General features: G+C 36.0%; 1 protein-coding gene across 1 annotated transcript; it reads left to right on the top strand.

Moving 5' to 3' along the window:
- Positions 1 to 17,445: 17,445 nt before the first annotated feature.
- On the top strand, positions 17,446 to 20,284 carry LOC128209179 (uncharacterized). The gene is made up of 2 exons (XM_052913097.1): positions 17,446 to 17,475; positions 17,911 to 20,284. The coding sequence occupies exon 2, from the start codon at positions 17,911 to 17,913 to the stop codon at positions 20,047 to 20,049; it is 2,139 nt and encodes a 712-aa protein (XP_052769057.1). The 5' UTR covers positions 17,446 to 17,475; the 3' UTR covers positions 20,050 to 20,284.
- Positions 20,285 to 24,425: the final 4,141 nt, after the last annotated feature.

The raw sequence follows: 24,425 nt of genomic DNA, 5'->3' as shown, positions 1-24,425 counted from the left end.
AAGTCCACGCAGTTATCTTAAATATCGAAAAAGAAAGCGTTCAATATGGCCCTATGTACATACGGGATCACAAAAAGACATTGTCATGTTAACGGTTAGAAAATGGACAGGAAATAAGACACGCTTTTTACCGAAAATATTGGAAAGTATCACAGTTCAAATTTATTTCGCGTTAAACCGATGAGCTTAGCTTTTTATATGAACAAATATTTTATATAACACAACAATTTTAACAACGGAGTTTTCAACTAGTAATTAAAATACGCAATGTTGTTTACAAAAGGAAACATGTACGTCTTTAAAGAGCAGTAACTTATGTATAGCCTCATATGCATCGTATGATATGTTATGTCGCTTTCTGAAACACCTCTAGGTGAATTATTAGAGACATGTTGATTTAGTAACTTTTAACAACATTCGAATAACCAAAAACAGTTTAAAGAAAATTTGTGAAAATTAATGTTAGATAATCTATATCGAGAGACAATGCATCTATTGTTTTTGTTAATGATGATCGTGAAAAAAAACCGCATCGTCAAAATCTGTAAACACAGAAATAGCCTGTATGTGGCGAACGAATACGATTGATGGTTTAAGGAATTCAAGCAAAGATGATTTTTTCAAAACAACTCGCAGTAATGCAGCTGATGCCTTTCCTGCTATTACTGATAGTGCTCATGCTTAAGACCTTCATTATGCTAAAATGATAATTTCATCCACACCCATTCTTAATGAATGTGTTCAATAAAGAATGTGTTCGAATTGATAACCACCCAAAATTAGGATGCAATAAGCCACATGTACAGAATACTAAAACGGTTGTTGTTAAAATATTTGTATGTGAATGTTCAATAAATAAATATTTTCATTAACACACACATATATATGTTACAACATTAGTTTAAGCATTATATCCATCAGTGAGCAGAGCTCTTACCGTGACAGAAGAAGTGGGCGGATAAATAATAAGGATATTTCTACATAAGCAAGATACTTGTTTAACGCTGCCTATCATGACAACTCAGTTGCATCACCAGCCATACCATTTGTGTTTTACGTATCTACTTCTTCTTGATCAGTTTCTTGCTGTGAGTCCAGTAACCACTACATACCTCTGGTAGTGGGTGCAGTAACCAATTAATACCTCTGATAGTGGGTGCAGTAACAATTTCATACCTCTGATAGTGAGTGCTGTAACGAATTCATACCTCTGGTAGTGAGTGCTGTAACCAATTCATACCTCTGGTAGTGAGTGCTGTAACCAATTCATACCTCTGGTAGTGCGTGCTGTAACCATTTCATACCTCTGGTAGTGAGCGCTGTAACCAATTCATACCTCTGGTAGTGAGCGCTGTAACCAATTCATACCACTTGTAGTGAGTGCTGTAACCATTTCATACCTCTGATAGTGTGTGCAGTAACCAATTCATACCTCTGGTAGTGGGTGCAGTAACCAATTCATACCTCTGATATTGAGTGCTGTAACCAATTCATACCTCTGGTAGTGGGTGCAGTAACCATTTCATGCCTCTGGAAGTGAGTGCAGTAACCAATACATACCTCTGATAGTGGATGCAGTAACCATTTTATACCTCTGGTAGTGGGTGCAGTAACCATTACATACCTCTGGTAGTGGATGCAGTAACCATTACATATCTCTAATAATGGGGGCAGTAACCATTACATACCTCTGATAGTGGGTGCAGTAACCATTACATACCTCTGATAAAGAGTGCTGTAACCATTTCATACCTCTGGAGGTGGGTGCAGTAACCATTTCATGCCTCTGGTAGTGGGTGCAAAAACTAATTCATACCTCTGATAGTGAGTGCTGTATATATTTCATACCTCTGGTAGTGGGTGCAGTAACCAATTCATACCTCTGATATTGAGTAATGTACCATTTCATGCCTCTGGAAGTGGGTGCAGTAACCAATTCATACCTCTGATAGTGGGTGCAGTAACCATTTCATACCTCTGATAGTGAGTGTTGTAACCAATTCATACCTCTGGTAGTGGAAGTAGTAACCATTTCATGCCTCTGGAAGTGGGTGCAGTAATCATTTCATACCTCTGATAGTGGGTGCAGTAACCATTACATACCCCTGATAGTTGGTGCAGTAACCAATTCATACCTCTGATAGTCGGTGCAGTAACCATTTCATGCCTCTGATAGTGGGTGCAGTAACCATTATATTCCTCTGATAGTGAGTGCTGTAAACATTTCATGCCATTGAAAGTGGGTGCAGTAACCGATTCATACCTCTAGAAGTGGGTGCAGTAACCAATTCATACCTCTTATAGTGAGTACAGTAACCAATTCATACCTCTGGTAGTGGGGCAGTAACCATTACATACCTCTGATAGTGAGTCCTGTAACCATTTGATGCCTCTGGAAGTGGGTGCAGTAACCAATTCATACCTCTGGAAGTGGGTGCAGCAACCAATTCATACCTGTGATAGTGGGTGCAGTAACCATTTCATACCTCTGATAGTGAGTGCTGTAACCATTTTATACCTCTCGAAGTGGGTGCAGTAACCATTTCATACCTCTGGAAGTGGGTGCATTAACCAATTCATACCTCTGATAAAGGGTGCAGTAACCAATTCATATCTCTGGTTGTGGGTGCAGTAACCATTACATACCGCTGATAGTGAGTGCTGTAACCATTTGATGCCTCTGGAAGTGGGTGCAGTAACCAATTCATACCTCTGGAAGTGGGTGCAGTAACCAAGTCATACCTCTGATAGTGGATGCAGTAACCAATTCATACCTCTGGTTGTGGGTGCAGTAACCATTACATACCTCTGATAGTGAGTGCTGTAACCATTTGATGCCTCTGGAAGTGGGTGCAGTAACCAATTCATACCTCTGGAAGTGGGTGCAGTAACCAATTCATACCTCTTATAGTGGATGCAGTAACCATTTCCTACCTCTGATAGTGAGTGCTGTAAACATTTCATACCTCTGGTAGTGGGTGCAGTAACCATTTCATACCTCTGATAGTGAGTGCTGTAACCATTACATACCTCTGGTAGTGAGTGCTGTAACCATTTCTTACTTATGGTAGTGGATGTAGTAACCATTTCATACCTCTGGTAGTGGGTGCAGTAACCATTTCATACCTCTGATAGTGGGTGCAGTAACCATTTCATACCTCTGAGAGTGAGTGCAGTAACCAATTCATACCTCTGATAGTGAGTGCTGTAACCATTTCATACCTCTGATAGTGGGTGCAGTAACCATTTGATACCTCTGATAGTGGGTGCAGTTACCAATTTCATACCTCTGGAAGTGGGTGCAGTAACCAATTCATACCTCTGATAGTGGGTGCAGGAACCAATTCATACCTCCGATAGTGAGTGCTGTAACCATTACATTTCTCTGATAGTGAGTGCTGTAACCAATTCATACCTCTGATAGTGGGTGCAGTAACCAATTCATACCTCTGGAAGTGGGTGCTGTAACCAATTCATACCTCTGATAGTGGATGCAGTAACCAATTCATACCTCTGATAGTGGGTGCAGTAACCATTTCCTACCTCTTGTTGTGGGTGCAGTAACCATTACATACCTCTGAAAGTGAGTGCTGTAACCATTTGATGCCTCAGGAAGTGGTTGCAGTAACCAATTCATACCTCTGGAAGTGGGTGCAGTAACCAATTCATATCTCTGATAGTGGATGCAGTAACCATTTTATACCTCTGATAGTGAAGGCTGTAACTATTTCATACCTCTGGTAGTGGGTGCAGTACCCATTTCATACCTCTGATAGTGAGTGCTGTAACCATTACATACCTCTGGTAGTAAGTGCTGTAACCATTTCTTACTTATGGTAGTGGGTGCAGTAACCATTTGATACTTCTGATAGTGGGTTCTGTTACCAATTACATACCTCTGGAAGTGGGTGCAGTAACCAATTCATACCTCTGATAGTGGGTGCAGTAACCAATTCATACCTCCGATAGTGAGTGCTGTAACCATTACATACCTCCGATAGTGAGTGCTGTAACCAATTCATACCTCCGATAGTGATTGCTGTAACCATTTCATGCCTCTGGAAGTGTGTGCAGTAACCAATTCATACCTCTGATAGCGAGTGCTGTAACCATTACATACCTCTGATAGTGAGTGCTGCAACCATTTCATACCTCTGATAGTGAGTGCAGTAACCATTATATACCTTTGATAGTGAGTGCTGTAACCATTTCATTTCTCTGATGGTGAGTGCTGTAACCATTTCATGCCTCTGATAGTGAGTGCTGTAACCATTCCGTGCCTCTGATAGTGGGGCTGTAACCATTACATACCTCTGATAGTGGGTGCAGCAACCATTACATACCTCTGATAGTGATTGCAGTAACCATTTCATACCTCTGGTAGTTTTTGAAGTTGCCATTACATACTTCTGGAAGTGGGTGAAGTTACCATTTCACACCACTAGCAGTGGGTGTAGAAACACTTTTAAACTTTGGTAGTTGGTACATTATCTATTTCATACCTCAGAAGAAAATACAATAAAGACATATGATATATTTTGTTCATTTTACTATAACTTCTTAAATAAAACTATCAATCGTTATTTTAATTATTAGAATGATTGTAATGTATAATCATTTGTAAACTATGTGCCCCATCACTATTCCTGATCTTGTTCAATATATGACGATGTAAACACATCCATGCTACCATTTTAAGGCATATGTGTTCAAACATCATACTGGGTACTTATTTTTGATATTGATATTTTTTATATTGAGAGGTTCCCTGTGCCATGTTTGGCACTTAAATGATCCATACAAAAGCTCAGACCAAGATTTGTTATTGAAGACAAAATAACTTGTGAATTACGTGTATTTGAAGTCAGATCGGTAAAAGCGTTGTTCAAATTGACAGACAATAAATGATTCATATAACTGATGATATATTCATAAACCCTTTGGTAATCAATAGAGGAAAGTATGTGGAGTATCATCTCGTAAGTGTTATAGAAGTGGTGACGCACACGTACCATCCTATATAAGTAATCGTTTAGATTTTAAACAACCGAACAAGTGCCCCATTATGAAACAAAACACGTTTGCCGGCATGGTCTGAATCACCCTTGAATGAAGTCGGTGGTGAGTATAGGTTATAAGATCAAACCGACTTCAACGTTCACACGTATCAGTTACTCTTGATATAGACACAAGCAATCTTAGCAATATATACAATATTTTGCAATTTAGCAGAGGATATTAAAAATATTTTGCAATTTTCAGGGGATGTTTGAACTTTATCATACCATTTTTTTTTAAATTAATTAATCCTTAAATTATTATTCAACTCTTACATGTATATTTATATGATTATACCTATGTCAAGACCCCTTAACTATAAATAACCTGAGTTGAAAATCTATGAACGTAAATCTCATCAATAGTTTATCTATAAATACGCAAATACATGGAATAACTTGATAATAAATTTCCTTTCTGAATTTCAAATTGTTTCGTAATAATTTATTTCCTCACATTGTTACATTTCATTGTTATTTTTAAGAATCTATCATTGTTTGGAGTACCTCTTAGTATTTCCTAGAAGCACTTAGAAGCTCTGAGAGGTTTTTAGTAGGACCGGCTGTAACGGTTTGATATATTAAGCGTTTCAAGTTGTACCATTGTTTGTCCTTCCGTTTTTTTCGTTTGTTTAGCTAATTGTCTATTAATCATCTACTTGCGAAGTGTGTGACTTGGTTTCTGTGAAATTGAAGTACATCAGAGATGAACTTTCACGTGAAATCATTATCAAGACCAAGCTCTGTTATTTTGTACATAAAGTTTTCGTTAGAATATCTTCTTTGCAGTTGAGTCGGTGGCAGAAACCTCGCAGTTTGCACAGTAGCCTGTGTTTTATCATACATAACAAGAACATTAATCGTTTGTGCTTACATTTGTGCTAATTAAAAACACAGGACGAATCCATTTATGCAAATGTGTTTACCCATTGTTTTGGCAAATTGTGAGATCGACCTATTATTATAAATTATTAATTATTCAGTAAAGTCACGCCATTTCGTTTTCACCTAACATAAAAAAATAACTCTATTGTAAGTAACAAGAAAGGTTATAACTTTGAAACCTAATCATAAATGCAACATACGTAAAATGAAAGTAAAGTATAATATACTTATCGTGTATTCATTAGAAGTAAAATAAATTCAATGAAACAAACACACTCATGTACCTTGCCTTTTTATATTTTGGAAACTGATTTACAAATGTACATAACTAACATGGCCATTAACATAACATTATATGACTTCATTTACTGAAATATTCGGTCAGATTATTATATACTTACTGCTGAATTAAATGTAGAGAACCCAATTTTAGCGAGACATTGACAACTGTCTCCGTGAAGTTCAATCGTGTTATAGATCGCATTTTTCACTCCAGAGGTATATGTTTTGAACAAATATTAGTCAAGTATTTTTTTACCGAAAATTAAGAAATGAATGGCGAGTGTGTTTTGGGGCATAATGCCTCGGTCAAGCTCGATCATGTTGGAAACCAAGAGTTTAAAAACACGTTTAGATTTAAGTCTTGTGAAGACAATAACTTAAATTGTTATCACCTTTCTAAATCGCCTTTGTAGCCAAGTCTACTACTGACTTTTGCGACCTTTCACATTAAAATATGTATAACAGTTTTCTTGACTATGATGGCCGTTTTTAATAGGCGACGTATCCATTTCCGCGGAATTCTAAATTACAGGTTCATGAATTATGCGGAATAACATGACAGCCGGAAGGAAATCCGACCGGAATGTATTAACCTGATAGAGCATAAATTATTCCTGCCAGGTTTTATTTTGGCTTGATTTGATTACAGCACTCGCAAAACTCGAAATAAACAAAACACCCATTTTCCGACTGAGTATGGTAATCATTAGAGTTAAGTTGGCTGAGTACCAGCAACATGTAGTATGTTATTTAGAGAACAATCCAAGCTCTAGTTCCATAATGGTCATCATTGGGGTAACAACTCGCAAATATGAACCCAAAACCACACAAACCTGATTTCCAGCTGAGTCTGTTACTCACATAAGTAAAGTAGGCGGAATAATACTGACAGGTGCACTAGTGGACACCCTAACCTACATACCCATATAGGTCACCAAGCTTGGAAAATCCTTTGATTCGTTTAAAGCACTCGCAAAAGAGGGCCTAAAACCTCAGAAAATACATTTCCCTGCGGGGTTTGGTTCTTATTAGAATGAAATAGGCGGAGAATCACCTAGTAGGTATTGTAGGAAACCCTACACCTACCAACCTTGATAGGGGTCGGAAGTGTCCTGTCCCCTAAAGTTTCTTCTATTATACTAGCACATGTATTACTGCATACAATGTTAGGGCTGTCACTGCAGGGTACTTCAGGAGGTCCCACCACCAAGGCCATGGTCCCTCTCATTCCTTTCATTCCGGCAAAACCACAGGTGGAAAAGAAACAACAGGTAACTCATTGTGTGCTTCTTATGTTTCTTCTAGTACTAAGATCAAACAGCTCAGATCATTTTCTTATGCAGTCATTATATTTTTTATACCCCCACTTAAAAAAGGGAGGTGTGTGGGGATTTGATATTGTCCGTCCTTCAGTCTGTCAAAATCTTGTCATGCATTTTTCAGAAGGTTTATAGCCAGAGTGATGAAACTTAACAGTAATGATAAGCAGCATGGAGATTTGTATGTGACTGCAACTACTCTCTGCTTTGTTATTCCTCTAACATTTATAAAAATGTTGACAACCAAAGTTGTTAAAAAGTCTAGGAATATTAAATAGCATATGTGCATTTGAGGTAAAGCATGTGACTACCTTTAACTAGAATCAAGTTATTGCGCTTGACTGTTTTCCAAGATGAATATAAAATATGGAATTGTGTCACCCCATCAATCTTTTTTTCATTTATATTCAAAATTTTGGTTATAACTTGCGATCAGAGTATCAAGAACTATAATTCCTTTCAGAAATAATACATTATCGATCACATCAACAACAAATAGAATCATACTGTACTGCAATAGCCATATGGTATTTCAATTTTAACATACTGTTTTGACCGCGTAAAATTGGAACATCGAAGTTAAAAGCAAAATCAACAAGTTCTAGAAATACTCATGATCTCTTCTTTATTAATAATTACCTTTAGTCTTTTGGGAGCATTATGCAGAAAAAAACACAAAATGTTTTACCGTCTCATTTAAAAAAAAAGAGTTTGTAATTCCCAACCACCCATTTCAGCCGTGCCTGTAAGTTATAAAATTTTCTTATATTTATGTGTAGAATTGTATTTAATTACTTTTTAATGAAAATACAATTTTTACTTCTGTAAAAATGTTGGCGAATAAAAACAATGAAGAATTGTTTATAAAAAATGTGCTTCTGGCTGAATTCGAAACACTACCTTGAAACCCTCAAACGATTTGTAGTTCTGTGCCTAACAACATAGGCTAAAGCGTTAACATTGACGAGTTAGAAGAGGAAGTTTTCATTAGGGGTGTGCTAGCTAAATCCTTTTACAAATGTATAAGGGACTTGAGAAATTTCGAGCAATTAGGGTTTTGGATCAAGGTCAAGATTACTGTTATTCAATATTTATATATATATGTTGCATTTTTTAAATTCATATCTGAAGACGTTCGAATTAAACCTTTTTGACAAAACACATGTATGATATGAATGTATATTCGAGATAAAAAAGGTATTGCATTTTTATGCCCCCACTATTTGTTTTGCAACTTGTAATTCATATCAGCTTCACCGGGTAACCGCAGATTATTCAACTGTATGTGTATTTTGTTTATAATATAATGTGACGATGACTTGTTTATTCTTTTGTCTAAATTAATGTCCTGTTAAATGTTTGCATACTTTAAATGTATATATTAATTATAAAGATATTCAAAGCATTACTACCTGTATGTATGTAGGATATGATGCCTTTAATGTTTAATTTTATTTCCAAGTTTTGCGTTTGACAAATGGCATATTTGGAGATTACATGCAGTCTTAAGTTTGAAAAAAATAATCCATGTATGTCTCTTATTACAGCCTGTGATTGGCACCCCTGGTTCTAACGGCCGAACAGAGCAATCCGGAGCGTCCGGCCTCTGACCGCGCCGCAAGACAGTCACTCAAGGGAGATAAACAAGAGGAGAAAAAACCTGAAATCTCAGAAGAAGAACAGAAGAAAATAGAAATGAGACGACAGATTGCAAACAAACTGAAGGCAGAATTGATGGGGAGTAGCAATTGAGATTGGAATGGTTTAATAGGCTGTATATTTAGGCTCGGTTATTGTAAAAGCAAATCATGTTTACTTTATGAAAATACAATGCGGCTTCTGAATACCTCATGGTGTTTCAAGATTGATTGATCCATTTTTAACCTGTGTGTTTTTAGATTTAAAAAGTATAGCTTTTGTGAAGGCAACGTTGGCTTTATTGTCAAGCAAAAGCTCTAACCCTTCGGCATTACTAGAAACACCAAGATATTCAAATAAAACTTGGTATACATGTTGCCAGAGACAATACGCACATGTACAGCAAGGCGCATATCTCTGACTTTAAACACTATGTATCTCTGGCTTCATAAATTATTGAGTTATGCCCCATTGTTTGTCTGATTTATTTTTTGTTAAAATTGAACCTGAGGAGTAAATGAAACCATTTCAAAACTCAAATAAAGCTGACTAACTTCAACTTAATGTATCCGATAACTAGTAATATCAGTCCTCGTCCATCCGTATGTCTATCAACAATTGGTTGAAAGACATGTTCGTGGAAACCATCTGGCCATATTTCGGTAAAACCCCACAGGAAGCTTCCTAGGGCAACGTTCTTCAAAACACAACAATACGCCTCAGTTTGCCAACAACAAAAACAAAATAAAAATTTTCGACTTCCTGTTTTTTTTTTCTTTAAAAGAAAATGTCGTCTGAAACTATTCAGTCAAATTTATTAAAACTTTTGTTTTGGAAGTTTTGTTTGGTGATCATCTTCAAGAATACAAGGCGTCTCGATTGACATACAACAGCAATAGCAAAAAATGGCTGAGTTTCTGTTTAAACTTAAAATCTATCTGATATATTATTTTCTCTAGCTGTATATAATGTACTGAAAATTCACTATTACCATTTTATTTTTCAATAGTTAAAACTTTACTCTAGAAGCAAGGGGAATCACATTGTAGGTCTTTAAAGGAAAATAATTTGGCTAAGATTGAAGAAAATTAATTGATGACGTCGTTCAATCTAGATCTCCTGCAAGACTTTTGTGATGCAAATGAATATTTTCCACCTTTCATATCATATAAAACTTTATTATGTATCTTCTTTGAAAATAAATATTATGGCCTGTCGGGTATATTTGTATATAAATTTCCTTCACATATCAGGTAAGCGAATCAGGGCCATCATGGGACTCTTGTTTATAAATCAGGCTGTGATTTAAGGCTATTTTTAAGCAAATTAACTGTTTGCATTGAGTCTGAGTTAATTTTTTTTTATAAGAACAGTAAAATTACGCGTCTTTCTGGTGCTTCAAGCTACCGAAAATACACCAAGTGTCATAAGGCATTTTAAAGTAGTGCCCGGTGCAAAATTAAGGGCAAAACGGGCAATCGGAAACAAATATTTCTTTCTTAACATGCTTTATTTGCAATCGGAACACCTAGGCCAGATTCCAGCAGAACTGAAGGTTCCCTGAGCTTGCCGGAGATGGCCGAGTTGTTACGATTGTGTTTATTTGATGTCATATCGAGCTACTTGACAGTGTTATTTAAGGAATACCGTTAGGGCCATCGCCGATGAATGAGTTGATCCGAAACGCGATACTCGACAGTACGATGATGAAAACGCGATATCACGAAACTACGATGGTGAAAACGCGATAGTACGAACTATCGCGTTTTCATCATCGTTCTATCGCGTTTTCATCATTGTACTGTCGTGTGTTCATCATCGTACTATCGCGTTTTCATCATCGTACTATCGCGTTTTCACCATCGTACTGTCGCCTTCTGATGCACATGCGCATCGTTAAGAATTTCCCCTCCATGTGACAATTAAAATGTCGGATTCATAGTCTGTAGGTAAACATTTATTCTGATTCATAAATCTATTGATTTAGATCTTATCAGATCTTTGTCATTAACGGAATCAACTTTGCCGTCTTTTATCTTTGCTGTATAAGTTTGTGTTGTGTAATGTGCATCTTAATTCTAACTATGGCTGGCGAATACTCGTATCATATTAATATATTAAAGTTAAGTTTTGCAGTTTCTGTGCCGTTCCATTTGTAACCAATTCAAGTATACAACAGTTATTTCCCTTAGTTTTAAGTCTTTCATTAATACCATTCTCAAAGTGACATTTTCTTATGTTCAGTGTGTGATTGGTGTGGTTTTGTGTAATAAAGGGATATGTCCCATAGTTGTAAGTTGATCTACGAATATTTGTTATTGATACTCAAAATTATTTATGAATAAACCTAAAGACAATGGCTTATTTTACCCCCATGCATCCTAACATGATGTTTACTGTATGTAATGGTCAACTTTTAATAATTTAATGAAAGTGGACTTTTTTGCATTTCTTGAAAGAACGAGTATGAAACTACAGTAAACCTCTATTACATTTTTGCATTGGTGCAGAATCTTTAACCTGCTTTTAACAAAATCTAAAATTTTCAAAATCCTAAGTTTCCAGTAATTCTTGCACTTTTTCATTTAATAATAATGTGCACCACACCACAAGATCAAAGTATCAACTTTATGTATCAACTAATGTTTTCACACCTTAAAATGGCGTAAATGGAACCCCCTAAAATCCTTCCATTTTGTTAGCAGTTTTTGGGACAGTGAAAATAGTGTAACGTAAAGAGGTTGTTCTTAAAAAAAAAAAACTAAAGAGAGGGCTGCTGTAAAGGTTGCTGTTCAAAAGAGGGCTAGTGAAAATGCCATCCTATATATTGTTGCATACTTTTTCTCATGATAACACTTAGTCGCAACAGCAACAACAACCATCAGCACCATTGCTTGCAATACTGATCAAAATTATAACACAACATCACTATACCAGGCAAACAGGTCAAGGTACAGTATATGTACCCCAAAGCTTGGATCTATGAACTGATATATGATGTGTTTTGTGGTGTGTTGTATATATATTTAATAGTGATATTTCAATATATTAATTAGGTAAAAAAATAATTAATTTTCTGTGCTGTAAATGAAAATCATAATCTCCTATTCATAATCTCCTCAATCTCATTTAAATCATATCGTGACGTTCACTTCATTTCATTACGTTATGTACATAGCGTAACGTCGTGAAGCGTGTATTGGGGATCTGATTTTAATGAGATTGTAATCTCCTATATTGTGTGAAAGTGATATTTGTGGACAATATCTACATATTTCTACAAATTGAATGTTAATTGGATATATCAACAGCTATCTGCATATGAAAACAATTCACGTTCGTTCAGTTCTGATGACATTTTGGGGGGAATTCAAGTGACCTTATCTAAACTGTTAACTTTGAGTCAGAAAATTCTCATTTATTTCCAGATAAATTCTGCTGGAATAATAAATCTGTAAAGAAGATTCAAGTTCTGCTGGGGTGAAAATTATATTAATGCTAGGGTGTTGACCAAATTACTTTAGATTAAATATGTTCTTTTTAAATTCATAAATTTGCTAATTTGTTTTAAAAGAAGACAGCTGTTTCATACTTTATCTAAATGTAACTAAGGGACACAAGTCTTGATATACTAAAGTTTATTAAATGTTCTATCATACTGAATACCATGTTTCATATTATAAAGCTATGCCTGTAGTATTGTATTTCACTTGTTATTCGGACTTCAAACAGTGAACATGTAACCAAAACCTTGTGTCTTTGTACATCTTACAACATCCCATAATGAAGCCCACTATGCAATTCTCCTGTCTGAGGGGAATATTTATTTTCTCAATTAAAATTAGTCTGTTTGTAAATTTATGTTTGTATTTTACTTTTTATAATATGTTGTTACATGTAGTACTGGTAGATCATACTGATTTTTTTGTTTGCCTATCTTAAACTATATTTTCAGATTCTAGCATTGGTGAACTTCTTAGACGTCTCGGGTACTGGAAGTATATTGCTGCATTTGAAGCTCAAAAGGTAGATAATTAAGACTTTTTCTTTAAATTTAAAATGTTTAAATTGTATATTCATTTTTAACTGCCTCTGGTCTGCAGGGGAATGTAAAATTATCTGGTTGATGTCCTGTGATAGGTGGGCACTACCGATAGTTAACTCTGTCTTTTTTATTATTATTTTTTGCTTTTTTATATTCTCTGTCTCTCTCATTGTTTTTCGGTACATTGTTTATATAATTCACATACAACAACTTTATTACTTTTTCATCAAACACATGTCTTCCATGTGCTATATACATGCAGCTTTATCTACTTACTGTAATTCAAAACAACTCCAAAGACATATCCTTAACTACTTGGCAAATGTTGATGAAACTTGGATGTAATTGTTCCTTAGGTGGTCCATATCAATAGCTTATGTAAGATTTTTGTAAGTCCGTGCAGATATCTGGTAGCAGCCAAATGAAAAATTGTTTTTCTGAAGATGCAAAGCATATAATTATATAGTTTTGATGTTTGGCATGTGACGTCATGTGGCTAATTTACCTTTCATGCATATAAAAGTAAATTATAAAAGGTTAACTATGAAAGGTCATATTTTATGGAATACTTTTTTTCCTAAACTGCATGTTATTGTTTCAGTTTTATGTACAATAGGGATCACTACAGGATAATAAAGTTGACTCTCCTAAACACAATTTTATGATCCTCACAGGTCTGTGGTGTATAGCTTTTCATATGAAAGTCAAAATATTGAGTGTTCTCCTGCTCCTTAAACTGGGATATTGTGAAACGGAATATAATTATAATAACACTTTTTGAAATAGATTTGTGAGTTTGTTTATTTTTTATAAAATCTGTATGTAAACCATTTCGCCTAATAATTCCAGAAGTGGTTATATAATGTCACTTGTTATTAAAGCTGCACTCTCACAGATTAACCGTTGTTACAACTCTCATATTTTTTGTTATAGAATGAGCCAACTTTTGCGTAAATGTCTGAAAACCAGTGATACAAGAATGATCAGACTGCAGTTTTCATATTTATGTTCCATAATTGATAGTTTATGGCTAAAGGTGTTACTAACGCTTTAAGAAAAAAAACAACAAGTTTTTGGACAGTTATCCAAACATATCAGATCCAAAATAAACAGGATTGTTCTCATATAGCCAATATGGTTTAATATTTATACACCAAAATATACATTAACAAGACGCGGATAGTATCCGCTACAAACACTGACAATTTCATGAAAATAGTATGTATGCTGCAAAAGTTACAGGGGTCTGAACAGGGTCACTAACGCAGACCCGAAGCACGCCGGATACATTGGAATGACGTTAACAGTGTGACGTCATCCTAGTATTTTTCAAAATAATCGCCATCACGCTGGATGCACCGTTGGTGGCGATGAATCTATTGGTGTCAGAATACATCCCTATACCACTCAGAGTCCTATTGTTTGATAATTTGTGACGTCGCCGTGCGGAGATGTGTCAGCGAATCAAAACGATTTCCCTTTAATTGGGTTTTGATTGTCGGGAAGATGGCAAAATCAAAAGGTGCCAAATCTGGGGAATATGGTGGGGGTAAATTGTCTCGAATCCGATTACCCCGATCTCCAAACGTGTCGTTTGTGCAGTATGGGACGATGCATTGTCCATATACAAAATGAAGTTCTCGAGGGGAATCCCCGGCCTCTTTTTCTGCAATGCGTGCACGAGGTCCCGGCGGAGTACCTGTTCAAGTGAAATTAACATTCCGATCCGCTCATGTGATAAGATGTGTGACAAGAAACGATTCGTTATAGGCTAACTACAAAATGACGTTAGATAAAAAATATGTTATCACATACTTTAAAATAACACATAGGTTTTGTTCATTTATTTTTAAGGGGTACATAAAGTGCTAAATATATAGTAATTAATTAGTTTTTACTTCAAACATAAGGAAATATTTGAATAACATAGTCATATTTATATCAAAATTCAAAAATTGAATCAAAAATAATTATTAAGTATAAAAAAAATAATCCTACCTTGCTATAATAATCTGCATTTACGGTCATATGGCTTGGGGCGGCGTGGCTTAAAATCATCCCGTGAATGTCAGCAAACATGATGAACATGTTCTTTCCGCAGCTCTTTGACACCCGGGCCTTCTTGGGAGGTGGGGATCCGCTTCGTTTCCACACGGCCGACTGTGATTTTGTCTCGGGGTCATAAAACCAAAGTCACGTCTCGTCTCGTCTGTCGTTAGTATTCTACTTAAAAATCAGTCTCCCTGCCGCTTGAACATTCGAAGGAAAGTTCTGGAATCACTGACACGGCGTTCTATTTCATGGTCTTTGAACAGGCGGTGAACCCAGCGTGCATGAACCTGCAAGCATTATTTGTTTTAAAATTGAAAATTGTTTGTGAAAATAATAAAAACCGTGTATCAATTCAATTAGTATTATCTAGATCCTTAGACGTCGCACCGTATTTCTTTTTTCTTCCTCTACCCTCATCATCTTCAAGGCTCTCTCTGCCGTCAAGGAAACGCCGGTGCCATTCGAAAACCAAAGTGCGACTGACACTGTTCTTAACACTTTTCGTCTGTATCATCGTTTTGAATGATACTTGTTTATGTTCGCATATAACGTTCAGATGACGTTAAACTTGCATATGACGTCACAAATATTTCAAATGACGTTTTACCGTTTTTTAATATTATCTGAGCTATATATTTTGGAGGTTATTACAGTTCCATTACACATATGTTAATTGCACAGTGTACTGTGACAGGTGCGCGTTACCATGAGAAAAGGGCAATACAAACACATTCTGCAATAACATGAAACGATAGAAAATCCTTAGCGGGTTAAAACGATATATATACTGTTACACTTAACAACTCTATATTGTTATGAGTACACCAGTTCTGTTTATTTTGGATCATCCCTCGTATTCTATTGTGAGTCATATTATATGACTGAACTGAACATTGATACCCCAAAAAATCAAAACCATCAACCTATGCAGCTTTAATCTAATTCTTTGAAATTGAAATGATATTTATAACAGTACTATTGAAGACTTTGACTGACCCAGTGACGTACATTCGGATGTTTTAAAGCTGCACTTTCACAGATACATGAAGACCATTTTAACAACTTTTTTATTTATATTTTTTTTTGGAATGAGCCCATTTTTGCATAAATGCCTGGAAACATAAGTGATACAAGACTGCTGACAAAATTATTATTTTGCATTATTTCTTATTTTTGTTTGAAATTTGATAGTTTCGCTTTACTAACGCTTTTTGTAAAACGCGAAAGTACGATGATGAAAACACGACAGTACGATGATGAAAACGCGAAGTCACGTTATTACGATGGTGAAACCGCGATAGTTTATCGCATTATCATCATCGTACTGTCGTATTATCGCGTTTCGTTATCATACTGTCGTGTTTTCATCATCGTACTTTTGCGTTTTAACCATCGTAGTTTCGTGATTTCGCGTTTTCATCATCGTACTGTCGAGTATCGCGTTTCAGATCAACACATTCATAGGCGATGGCCCTTACTGCATTCCGTAGTTATTAACTCAGAGCTTGTAGTTAAGTGATGACAGGACGTTATAAAGCTATATTTTGTCAGACAAAATGTTTGGCATTGTTAACTCAGAATTGGTGAATTATTAAAACTTTGTTTAAGGAAAGGAGTTTCAAATATTCGAGATTGTAAGTTCAAACATTTGTTTATTTTATCAAAGATTCTTAAACTTTTCTGACATGGATATGAGTATTCTGTGTGCATCACAGGTGATCGTCACATAGCTAGGTCACTAAAATATGGCCCTTTAGTCTTTGATATTGTTTAAAAAATAACAAAAAATAATTAAAATTGATAAAATGACATTTCAATAAATTTCTAAGAGTACAACTTGAAAAAGTTTCATTATATATATATATATATATATATATATATATATATATATATATATATATATATATATATATATATATATGAAATGGACAACATGTCTTATGGGACTACCCCGATCCCGCCCCCCCCCCCGCCCCCCTCTTCCAACATTTTAAACCAAACCATTCTTTCGGTTTTTAGGGAGTGGTGCATGTCGAAAGGTGCGCCTTTAAACAGTGTCATAGTTTATTTATAGACTTCTGGGGTTTTCCATGTACATTCCCACTAATAAAGATAAAATCAAAGCGAGGAATTTTTTTTTATGTAATATATAATTCTTGTCGTCGGTGACGGCTGCGTCAGCAACACAATAATAAAGGTATTTTTTTATCAATTGATGATATGATTTGATGAGCTTTATGTCTTGTCCAGAAATCACTTAAGTATTTTTTTATTCGATTATGAGGAAGCCGCTACTGCAAATTTTACACATCCATATTATCAATTGTACGTGAAAAAAGTACGAGTACGTATAAATGGAACTTTTCTATTAATATGCGTATTGGGTTTAAAGTAAATTGCTAATAAACGTTTTATTATTATGGATCACGTATTTATTTTTCCATCTCACGCAGACAAAAACAAGATTAAAACTATTACTTAAAATAAATCAGTCATATACATGCAATATTTCATTAGACAGTTTGAAAGCGAAAGTGAAAATTAATAGGTTATTCTAAGATTTGTTTTATATTACTTGTAGAAACATAATTCGTTTCATGAAATAATTATAACCATTGTTTCTTATTTAAAGATGGAGAACCCGCCCGACTTTTACCGGATCATGTCTCTCCGTCTGTCCAGGGCGTTAAGCGACATTGGCGTCAACAGGTGGATGGTGAGGAGAAGAAGGAGAACTTTCCTCATGTTAGAGGCGAGCCAGACGATCAATGATAAACTACGAGCACCTCTTGATGCTACCACTTTCAATTTCGGGAGTCAGTCAGAGGGAACAACTACACCAGGACTAAACTCCGATATTGACCAATTAATCAGCTTAAACGACTTCAACATCATGTCATCCTGGTCTGAATGGGAAGCCGGGAAACTAAACATTCTGATGGTGAAGGAGGAGACGTGCTCTCCACAACATTATCTTCTACAGGTGATTAGACATGACTCACCTGAACCTGTCATACATTCAAGTGGTGTATTCCATGTAGTTGACAGTAAAGGCCGTGTATTATTTGTCAACACATACGCCGGAATTTTCGCCAAAAATCAAGCAATAGAAAATAACATGCCTCACTACTCTAGTGGCCCATCTCATAGCCTTAATAAAATGTATGACCATGTGCTCGCGCATTGGTGCAGGTCACTTCCGCTAGAATGCCACGGGTGGTTTGAACGACCGAGGCCCGGACACTGGCCGACACCGGAACTGTTAAGAGATGTAAAGGAGTGTGGGTGTTTTCTTGTTCCTGATGGATACTTTGACAGCCGTGTCAAATATGTTGAGTGGAGAATTTCTCCTAGTCTTATTGAGAGAACACTGATGTTTAGCATGAAAACAGTACAGCTTAAATGTTATGTGGTTCTGAAGATTCTAAAATCACACGTCGTCAACCCCCTTTTAGATAATGAAGGAAAACTGACAAGTTTTCACTGCAAAACTGCCCTGCTTTTCGCCGCGGAAAGGTTGCCGTCCGAAATGTGGAGAGAAAATCGCTTGATGGAATGTATTGTGTATTGTTTGAAATTGTTGCTTGGTTGGACGAAAACCGGTATGTGCCCTCACTACATTGTAGCAGGCGTGAATCTTTTTCATGGAAAATTTACAAGTCGGCAGTTAGCAAATCTTTCTAAGATCCTTTCAAATATCATTGACACTCACTTAATAGTACTCGCGTACATACAAGCAGACGACATGGGCAACCGGATGTTCAGCACAACTATCAGAACTGTTCGCTACAGTGAAACGTGTTACATATCGACAAACACTAGTTTATGTAGATGGCTAAATGTCTTTGCTCACCACAGAATAAATAAATGTTTTCAGATTATTCTGTCTATGAAGTCTGATTTGAAGCCTGTATATATGATTTCATATTTCGGCCTATATCTTAAAATAATACGTACATATGTTCATGGGCTGCCGTTTCCATTAAGAGAACACACTTTTGACTATATTTTTAAACAAGTTCAGAGTGTTTCAGCATCCACTGCTGCATCATGTTGCATACGGAATGGTTGTGTTGTTCCGAGATATATACTGTCTCTGTTCGAAAGTTCCCTAGATACGGATGTGGCGTCATCAAGACTGAAGTTGGCTTCTTTTCTCCTCTGTCATAATGAGCTTGAAAGAGCAGCGGACGTTCTGAATGATGTTCAACGTAGATATGACGACAGCGTGCAAGCCGTATGTGCATGTGGAAGAATGGATCCTTTAAATACAAAACATCACAAACCACTGTGCACTACCAGTGTTGTTAATAACGATGACGTGTTATTAACAAACAAAACGGCACTATGTGTTCGCTACTTGAGACAGGAGGCGTTCTGTGCACCACCGATATTACACTACGAGATGGTGAGGGGAATAGGCGAGGATATCAATCATAGGGATGATATTGAGCGTGATTGGATGAACTGGGCCGTCGTGGACTCACTGCCTTACCTCTACTACCTGCAGTACCTGACTTTCCGTGATCTCGGCCAGCGAGGAAGACAACGTCAGTCTGTATTGAACTTAATTAACTGCTATCGTGACGCCAACCGTTGTTATCATCTCTTCCACCCGGAGACCTGTGTCAACCTGATAGGGCACTGCATGGAGATGGAGGGCCAACCGGAGATGGCGTTACGACTGTACAGGCAGTCCGTCGGCCGTTTGACTAGGAACAACGCGGCGCATTGGCATATTTACAGACTTGATCATGGCCACCAGATTTAGATAGAACAATAAAGAAGGAAAACTTAATAACAAATTAATTTAATCATGTTTTCATGAAATGATTAGGATAGTTTATTATTATCATTATTGTCATTATTGTCATAATTATTATTATTGTTATTATAGTTATTATTATTATTATTATTATTATTATTATTATTATTATTATTATTATTATTATTATTGTCATATAAGATTGGCTTTGTCTTATATCTCATAAATTAAAGTATGTTCGACCGAAGTGTTACTGAACTGTGTCTCTTTTTTAACACTTAAATATAATTTTGTTTATATCCCACTTTTAAGTTTTATACGCAAATCATGCACACTTTATGGCAAACATGGCTTTAATACGCTTATGCTATTTCCACGCCAACAAAAAAAACTAGCTACGGAACATTTGCACCATGTGTTGCCAGAAAAAAATGCTCGTTTTATCTGCCATTAGTTAACAGTTGAGATAGCTGCAATAAATCAACTAAAGATTTTATAAAATAGGGATCTAATTCACAAGAAGACACAAATAGACACAATCTAAGTCCCGAAGTTTTATATTTTGAATCTTTTAAAACAACTACTGATCACTTAATATTAAAGATTTGTATTTGTTTTATCTCGAATATGCCTAAGATAGGACATCACTGGAATATATGAAAGTGTAAACTTTTAACGCAACCGTTTAAGCTGCTCTCTGACAGATTGTCAGATTTGACATTTTTTAAATTTTTATCTCAGAAACAGCTGATTTTGGCATCAGTGCATTCAATTCAATTATATAAGATAACTGACAATAGAAGTAATCTCAATTGTTTGAAAAAATGCCGAAAATTACATTTTTCTTAAAGCGTTAGAAACCATTATCATTGGTTTCCAGAAATTTACGCTAAATTTGGCTTATTCTAAGACAAAAAAATAAAAAGATGTCAAAACGGTCCATCTGTGAGAGTGCAGCTTTAAGACATTGAAAATGTAAATAGAAACTATGGCGCCTTGTTTCACAATATTGCATAGATAAAACGACAATAGCCCTATATGTTTAGCTTATTTGGAAGTTTAAATTTAACTAGTGTTTCATACCTGAAAGTTATCTTGCTAAAACACGATATCAGGGGCGTACCTGGACGCTTTCCAATAGTACGCCAAGTATGAGCCGCGTAGCTGCGACACGCGCAGAAACGCTTCGAATATTGGGTAGATACGGGAGGGGGTATTAAAAGGCAAAAGGGAACTTTCATGCAATATCTCAGTGCTAAAATGACATTTTGTCAGTTATTACCGTACAACTTTCATGTTTATTAAACCTTCTATCAAACTAACACGATCAATTTAAATGGAATAAAGTATGGATCGAAGTCTTACACTCTGCTCACGTGAACCGAAATGTTCGTGGCAATTTTCGCCGTTCTAAAGAAAACAGACTACATTATTCAGAATCGATAATGCACACATAGTGATGTGAACATCACTGGCAGTATACATCTTAAAACAGCAGAGCCAGACGACGACCTTTTGTTTGATAACTTGAGTAGTTGTTCATATACAGACGAACCCCGTTGACTCGAACTCGCTTGGCTCGAACTCCTCGTTGGCTCGAACTGGATGTAAAGGACCGATTTCTTTATATTATAGATAAAACATCCCGCTTGCCTCGAATTTTTCGAGGCTCGAGGTATTTTTCCTGTCCGTGAGAGTTCTAGTCAACGGGATTCGACTGTACATGATATTTAAAACATCGGCTATGGTAACGTTTGACTAAATAAGTTTTATAAATATAATTTAAAAAAAATACTATTAGAAATTTAAACAATAAGGCGCTAGTTTTTAGACGTCTTCCCTCATGACTGTCTTGTTTTCCATGACTTTCGGCATTTATCTCGTTTAGAACATATATACCATGTCTCAATAACATCTTTCAAGGGGTTTTTGAGATTGGGAACTGACAGTAAAACTATGGCTCGAGCCTTTGACCTTGACCTTTAAATGTGAGCTTGACCTTCAGCAGGGTGGATAGAGCGTGATTTCCCCGCATATCGTGTTAATGTTATGAACACGTTTCTCATGAAAATCATTCCAGTGGTGTAAAAGATAAAGAGCATACCGGAAAATACATGCACATTATATGAGCTGAAACTGTGACCGATCAATTGAACAACTTTCAAGGTGTTTAGAAGATATTGAATTAAAATGAAATCTATTGCTCGGACATTTGGAGCTGAGCTGGGGTTAAGCACGTCGTCTCAAAGTAGTGAATAATTGACCCTTATTTCATAAAATATATCGTTTCAGGTGTTTAGAAGATATTGAGCGGACAAGAAATATTTGACTCGGTCATTTGACTTTAATTAGGATTCTGCACGCCGTCTTGAAATAATTATTTACCCGTAATTTATGAAAATTCTTCCAGACGTTTATAATCCGTTGAGGTCATACGGGTCGAGGGGTAAAAAAAAAACAATTCTAGAGGGTTATCAACCAATGATTCGCAATTATGTTATATTTAAAAAAAAGCAAATTCAGAAATTCGCATGCCTTCTAAATAACTCCTTAAAGCTTATTTCAAATTATATACAAAACCAATTCTTCTACATTGGCAAAGAAATCAAGTTCAATCTCTTTGCACACCTGTGTGTTTGTGTTCATAAAACATCCTCCAGAGAATCATTATAAATGGGGACATCAGGGGCGGTTCCAGGATTCGGCGTGAGAGGTGGCGTAACTAAGGGGCGTACCCTTTTGACTTGCACCCCTCTCTCAAAACGCGATTTTTTGGGGTGTAAAGTAGTGGCAGGGGGGAATAGGGGTCCTACCCATGAAAAATTTAACTATTTCTAGAAGTGTACAGTGAAGATTTTAGAGGGGGGGGGGGGGGCGCTGGGTCTCCCCCCCCCGATACCGCTAGTAGATTTTACATCTATATTGTCTTGTTTTACAGATCAAACTAGATACCTTCCTCTTATCCTCCGGTTTCACTTCATCTTTGTTATTTGTCTTAGTTTTTTACCTCAAAACATCGGGTATTCTTATACATGAAACAATCTTATTTACTTTGTAAGGCACTAATTCATGTGTGTACGAGATATTTAAGTTGAACAAAAGCTTGCGATAATTTAACAATTGTTCGAAAGATTACACGGAATATAATACACTTTCGCAACATTTCGGGTCATGGGAATAACCTGATTATCCAATTAAACAAAGAAAACTCGTCCAAACTGCATTGCCTTTTATATGTAAAGATAAAGCACAAAACACAATAGCGCATTACTAAATTTATAGACACTTCATCATTTTATATTCAATATGACTTTAGTTTATTGGACTAAATCGAAAAAACGTTCACCAGCTATCAACAATGATTTCAAGTATAACATTTTCAAAGGTCAAATATTAATTATTGAACATGATTCATTTCGACGTGAAGCTGTAAAGTAACGCATTTGGAAATGTAATGAATTCAAACTTGACCAAATTATGAAATAAAAAGTACAGAAACAGGTTTATATCCAACATTTAATGAAAAATCGGTCAAGAGCCCCACCCTGGCTTCTGTCTAACGGATACCTAATTAGGGGCACAAACAACTTTCAAAAGAACACAGACAGACGACAGTCCAAGTTGGACGGCAAATGAACCCTAAAACATATAATTATAACCTTAAATTGATACCGTAACACGTATAACACTGATATACATCGGATACATATATAATAGGAACTCGTAAGTATGTCCACTTTATAAAGAATAAAAGTATTCTTAAATAAAGGGTTAAAATGCATGAACGATTTTAAACATTTCCATCAACGTATTTGTATTAGAGTTTTCGCCTTTGAACGGACAGCTGAACACGAGTTGCGTGGCGGATCTAGCAGGAGGTGAACACAAGCCCCCTCCCCCTAAGTTTGACGGCAAATGAACCCTAAAACACATTATTTTATTCATAAGTTGAAACCTTAACAGTTAAAACGCTGATATACAGAGTATATACAAACTGTTTTTTTTAAATGTATGTCCACTATATAAGATGTAACAAAAAGTATTCTGAAGTGAAGAGTTGAAATGCATCAACGATTTTAAACAATTCATTTCAATAATCAGTAAAATCAAAGTTTTGAGGGGGTTGTGCCCCCCCCCCCCCCACACACACACACACTTACTTCCCAGATATGAAGGGGACGGACGCAACCTAACGCCAACGATTCGTTTAGAAAATAAAGAAATAATTGATCTGACAGTGCTCAGCAAGAAATGCCTCGCGAAAGCCTCCATATTATCCAGTGCGCATGCGCAAGCTTCTAATTAACTGACTGCTTTCTTTAAGCAATAAATGACTAAATTATCGGTTTTTGGTTATAATGTGCTTAATGGATTGTTCTTTT

Source organism: Mya arenaria, chromosome 11, assembly GCF_026914265.1.
Source record: "Mya arenaria isolate MELC-2E11 chromosome 11, ASM2691426v1".
Lineage (NCBI taxonomy): Eukaryota > Metazoa > Mollusca > Bivalvia > Myida > Myidae > Mya > Mya arenaria.
Note: the sequence above shows the minus strand (reverse complement) of the source record. Positions and strands in the feature narration are given on the sequence as shown.

Coding starts and splice junctions, on each gene's coding strand:
- LOC128209179 (XM_052913097.1), top strand. CDS start 17,911: ATGGAGAACCCGCCCGACTTTTACCGGATCATGTCTCTCCGTCTGTCC.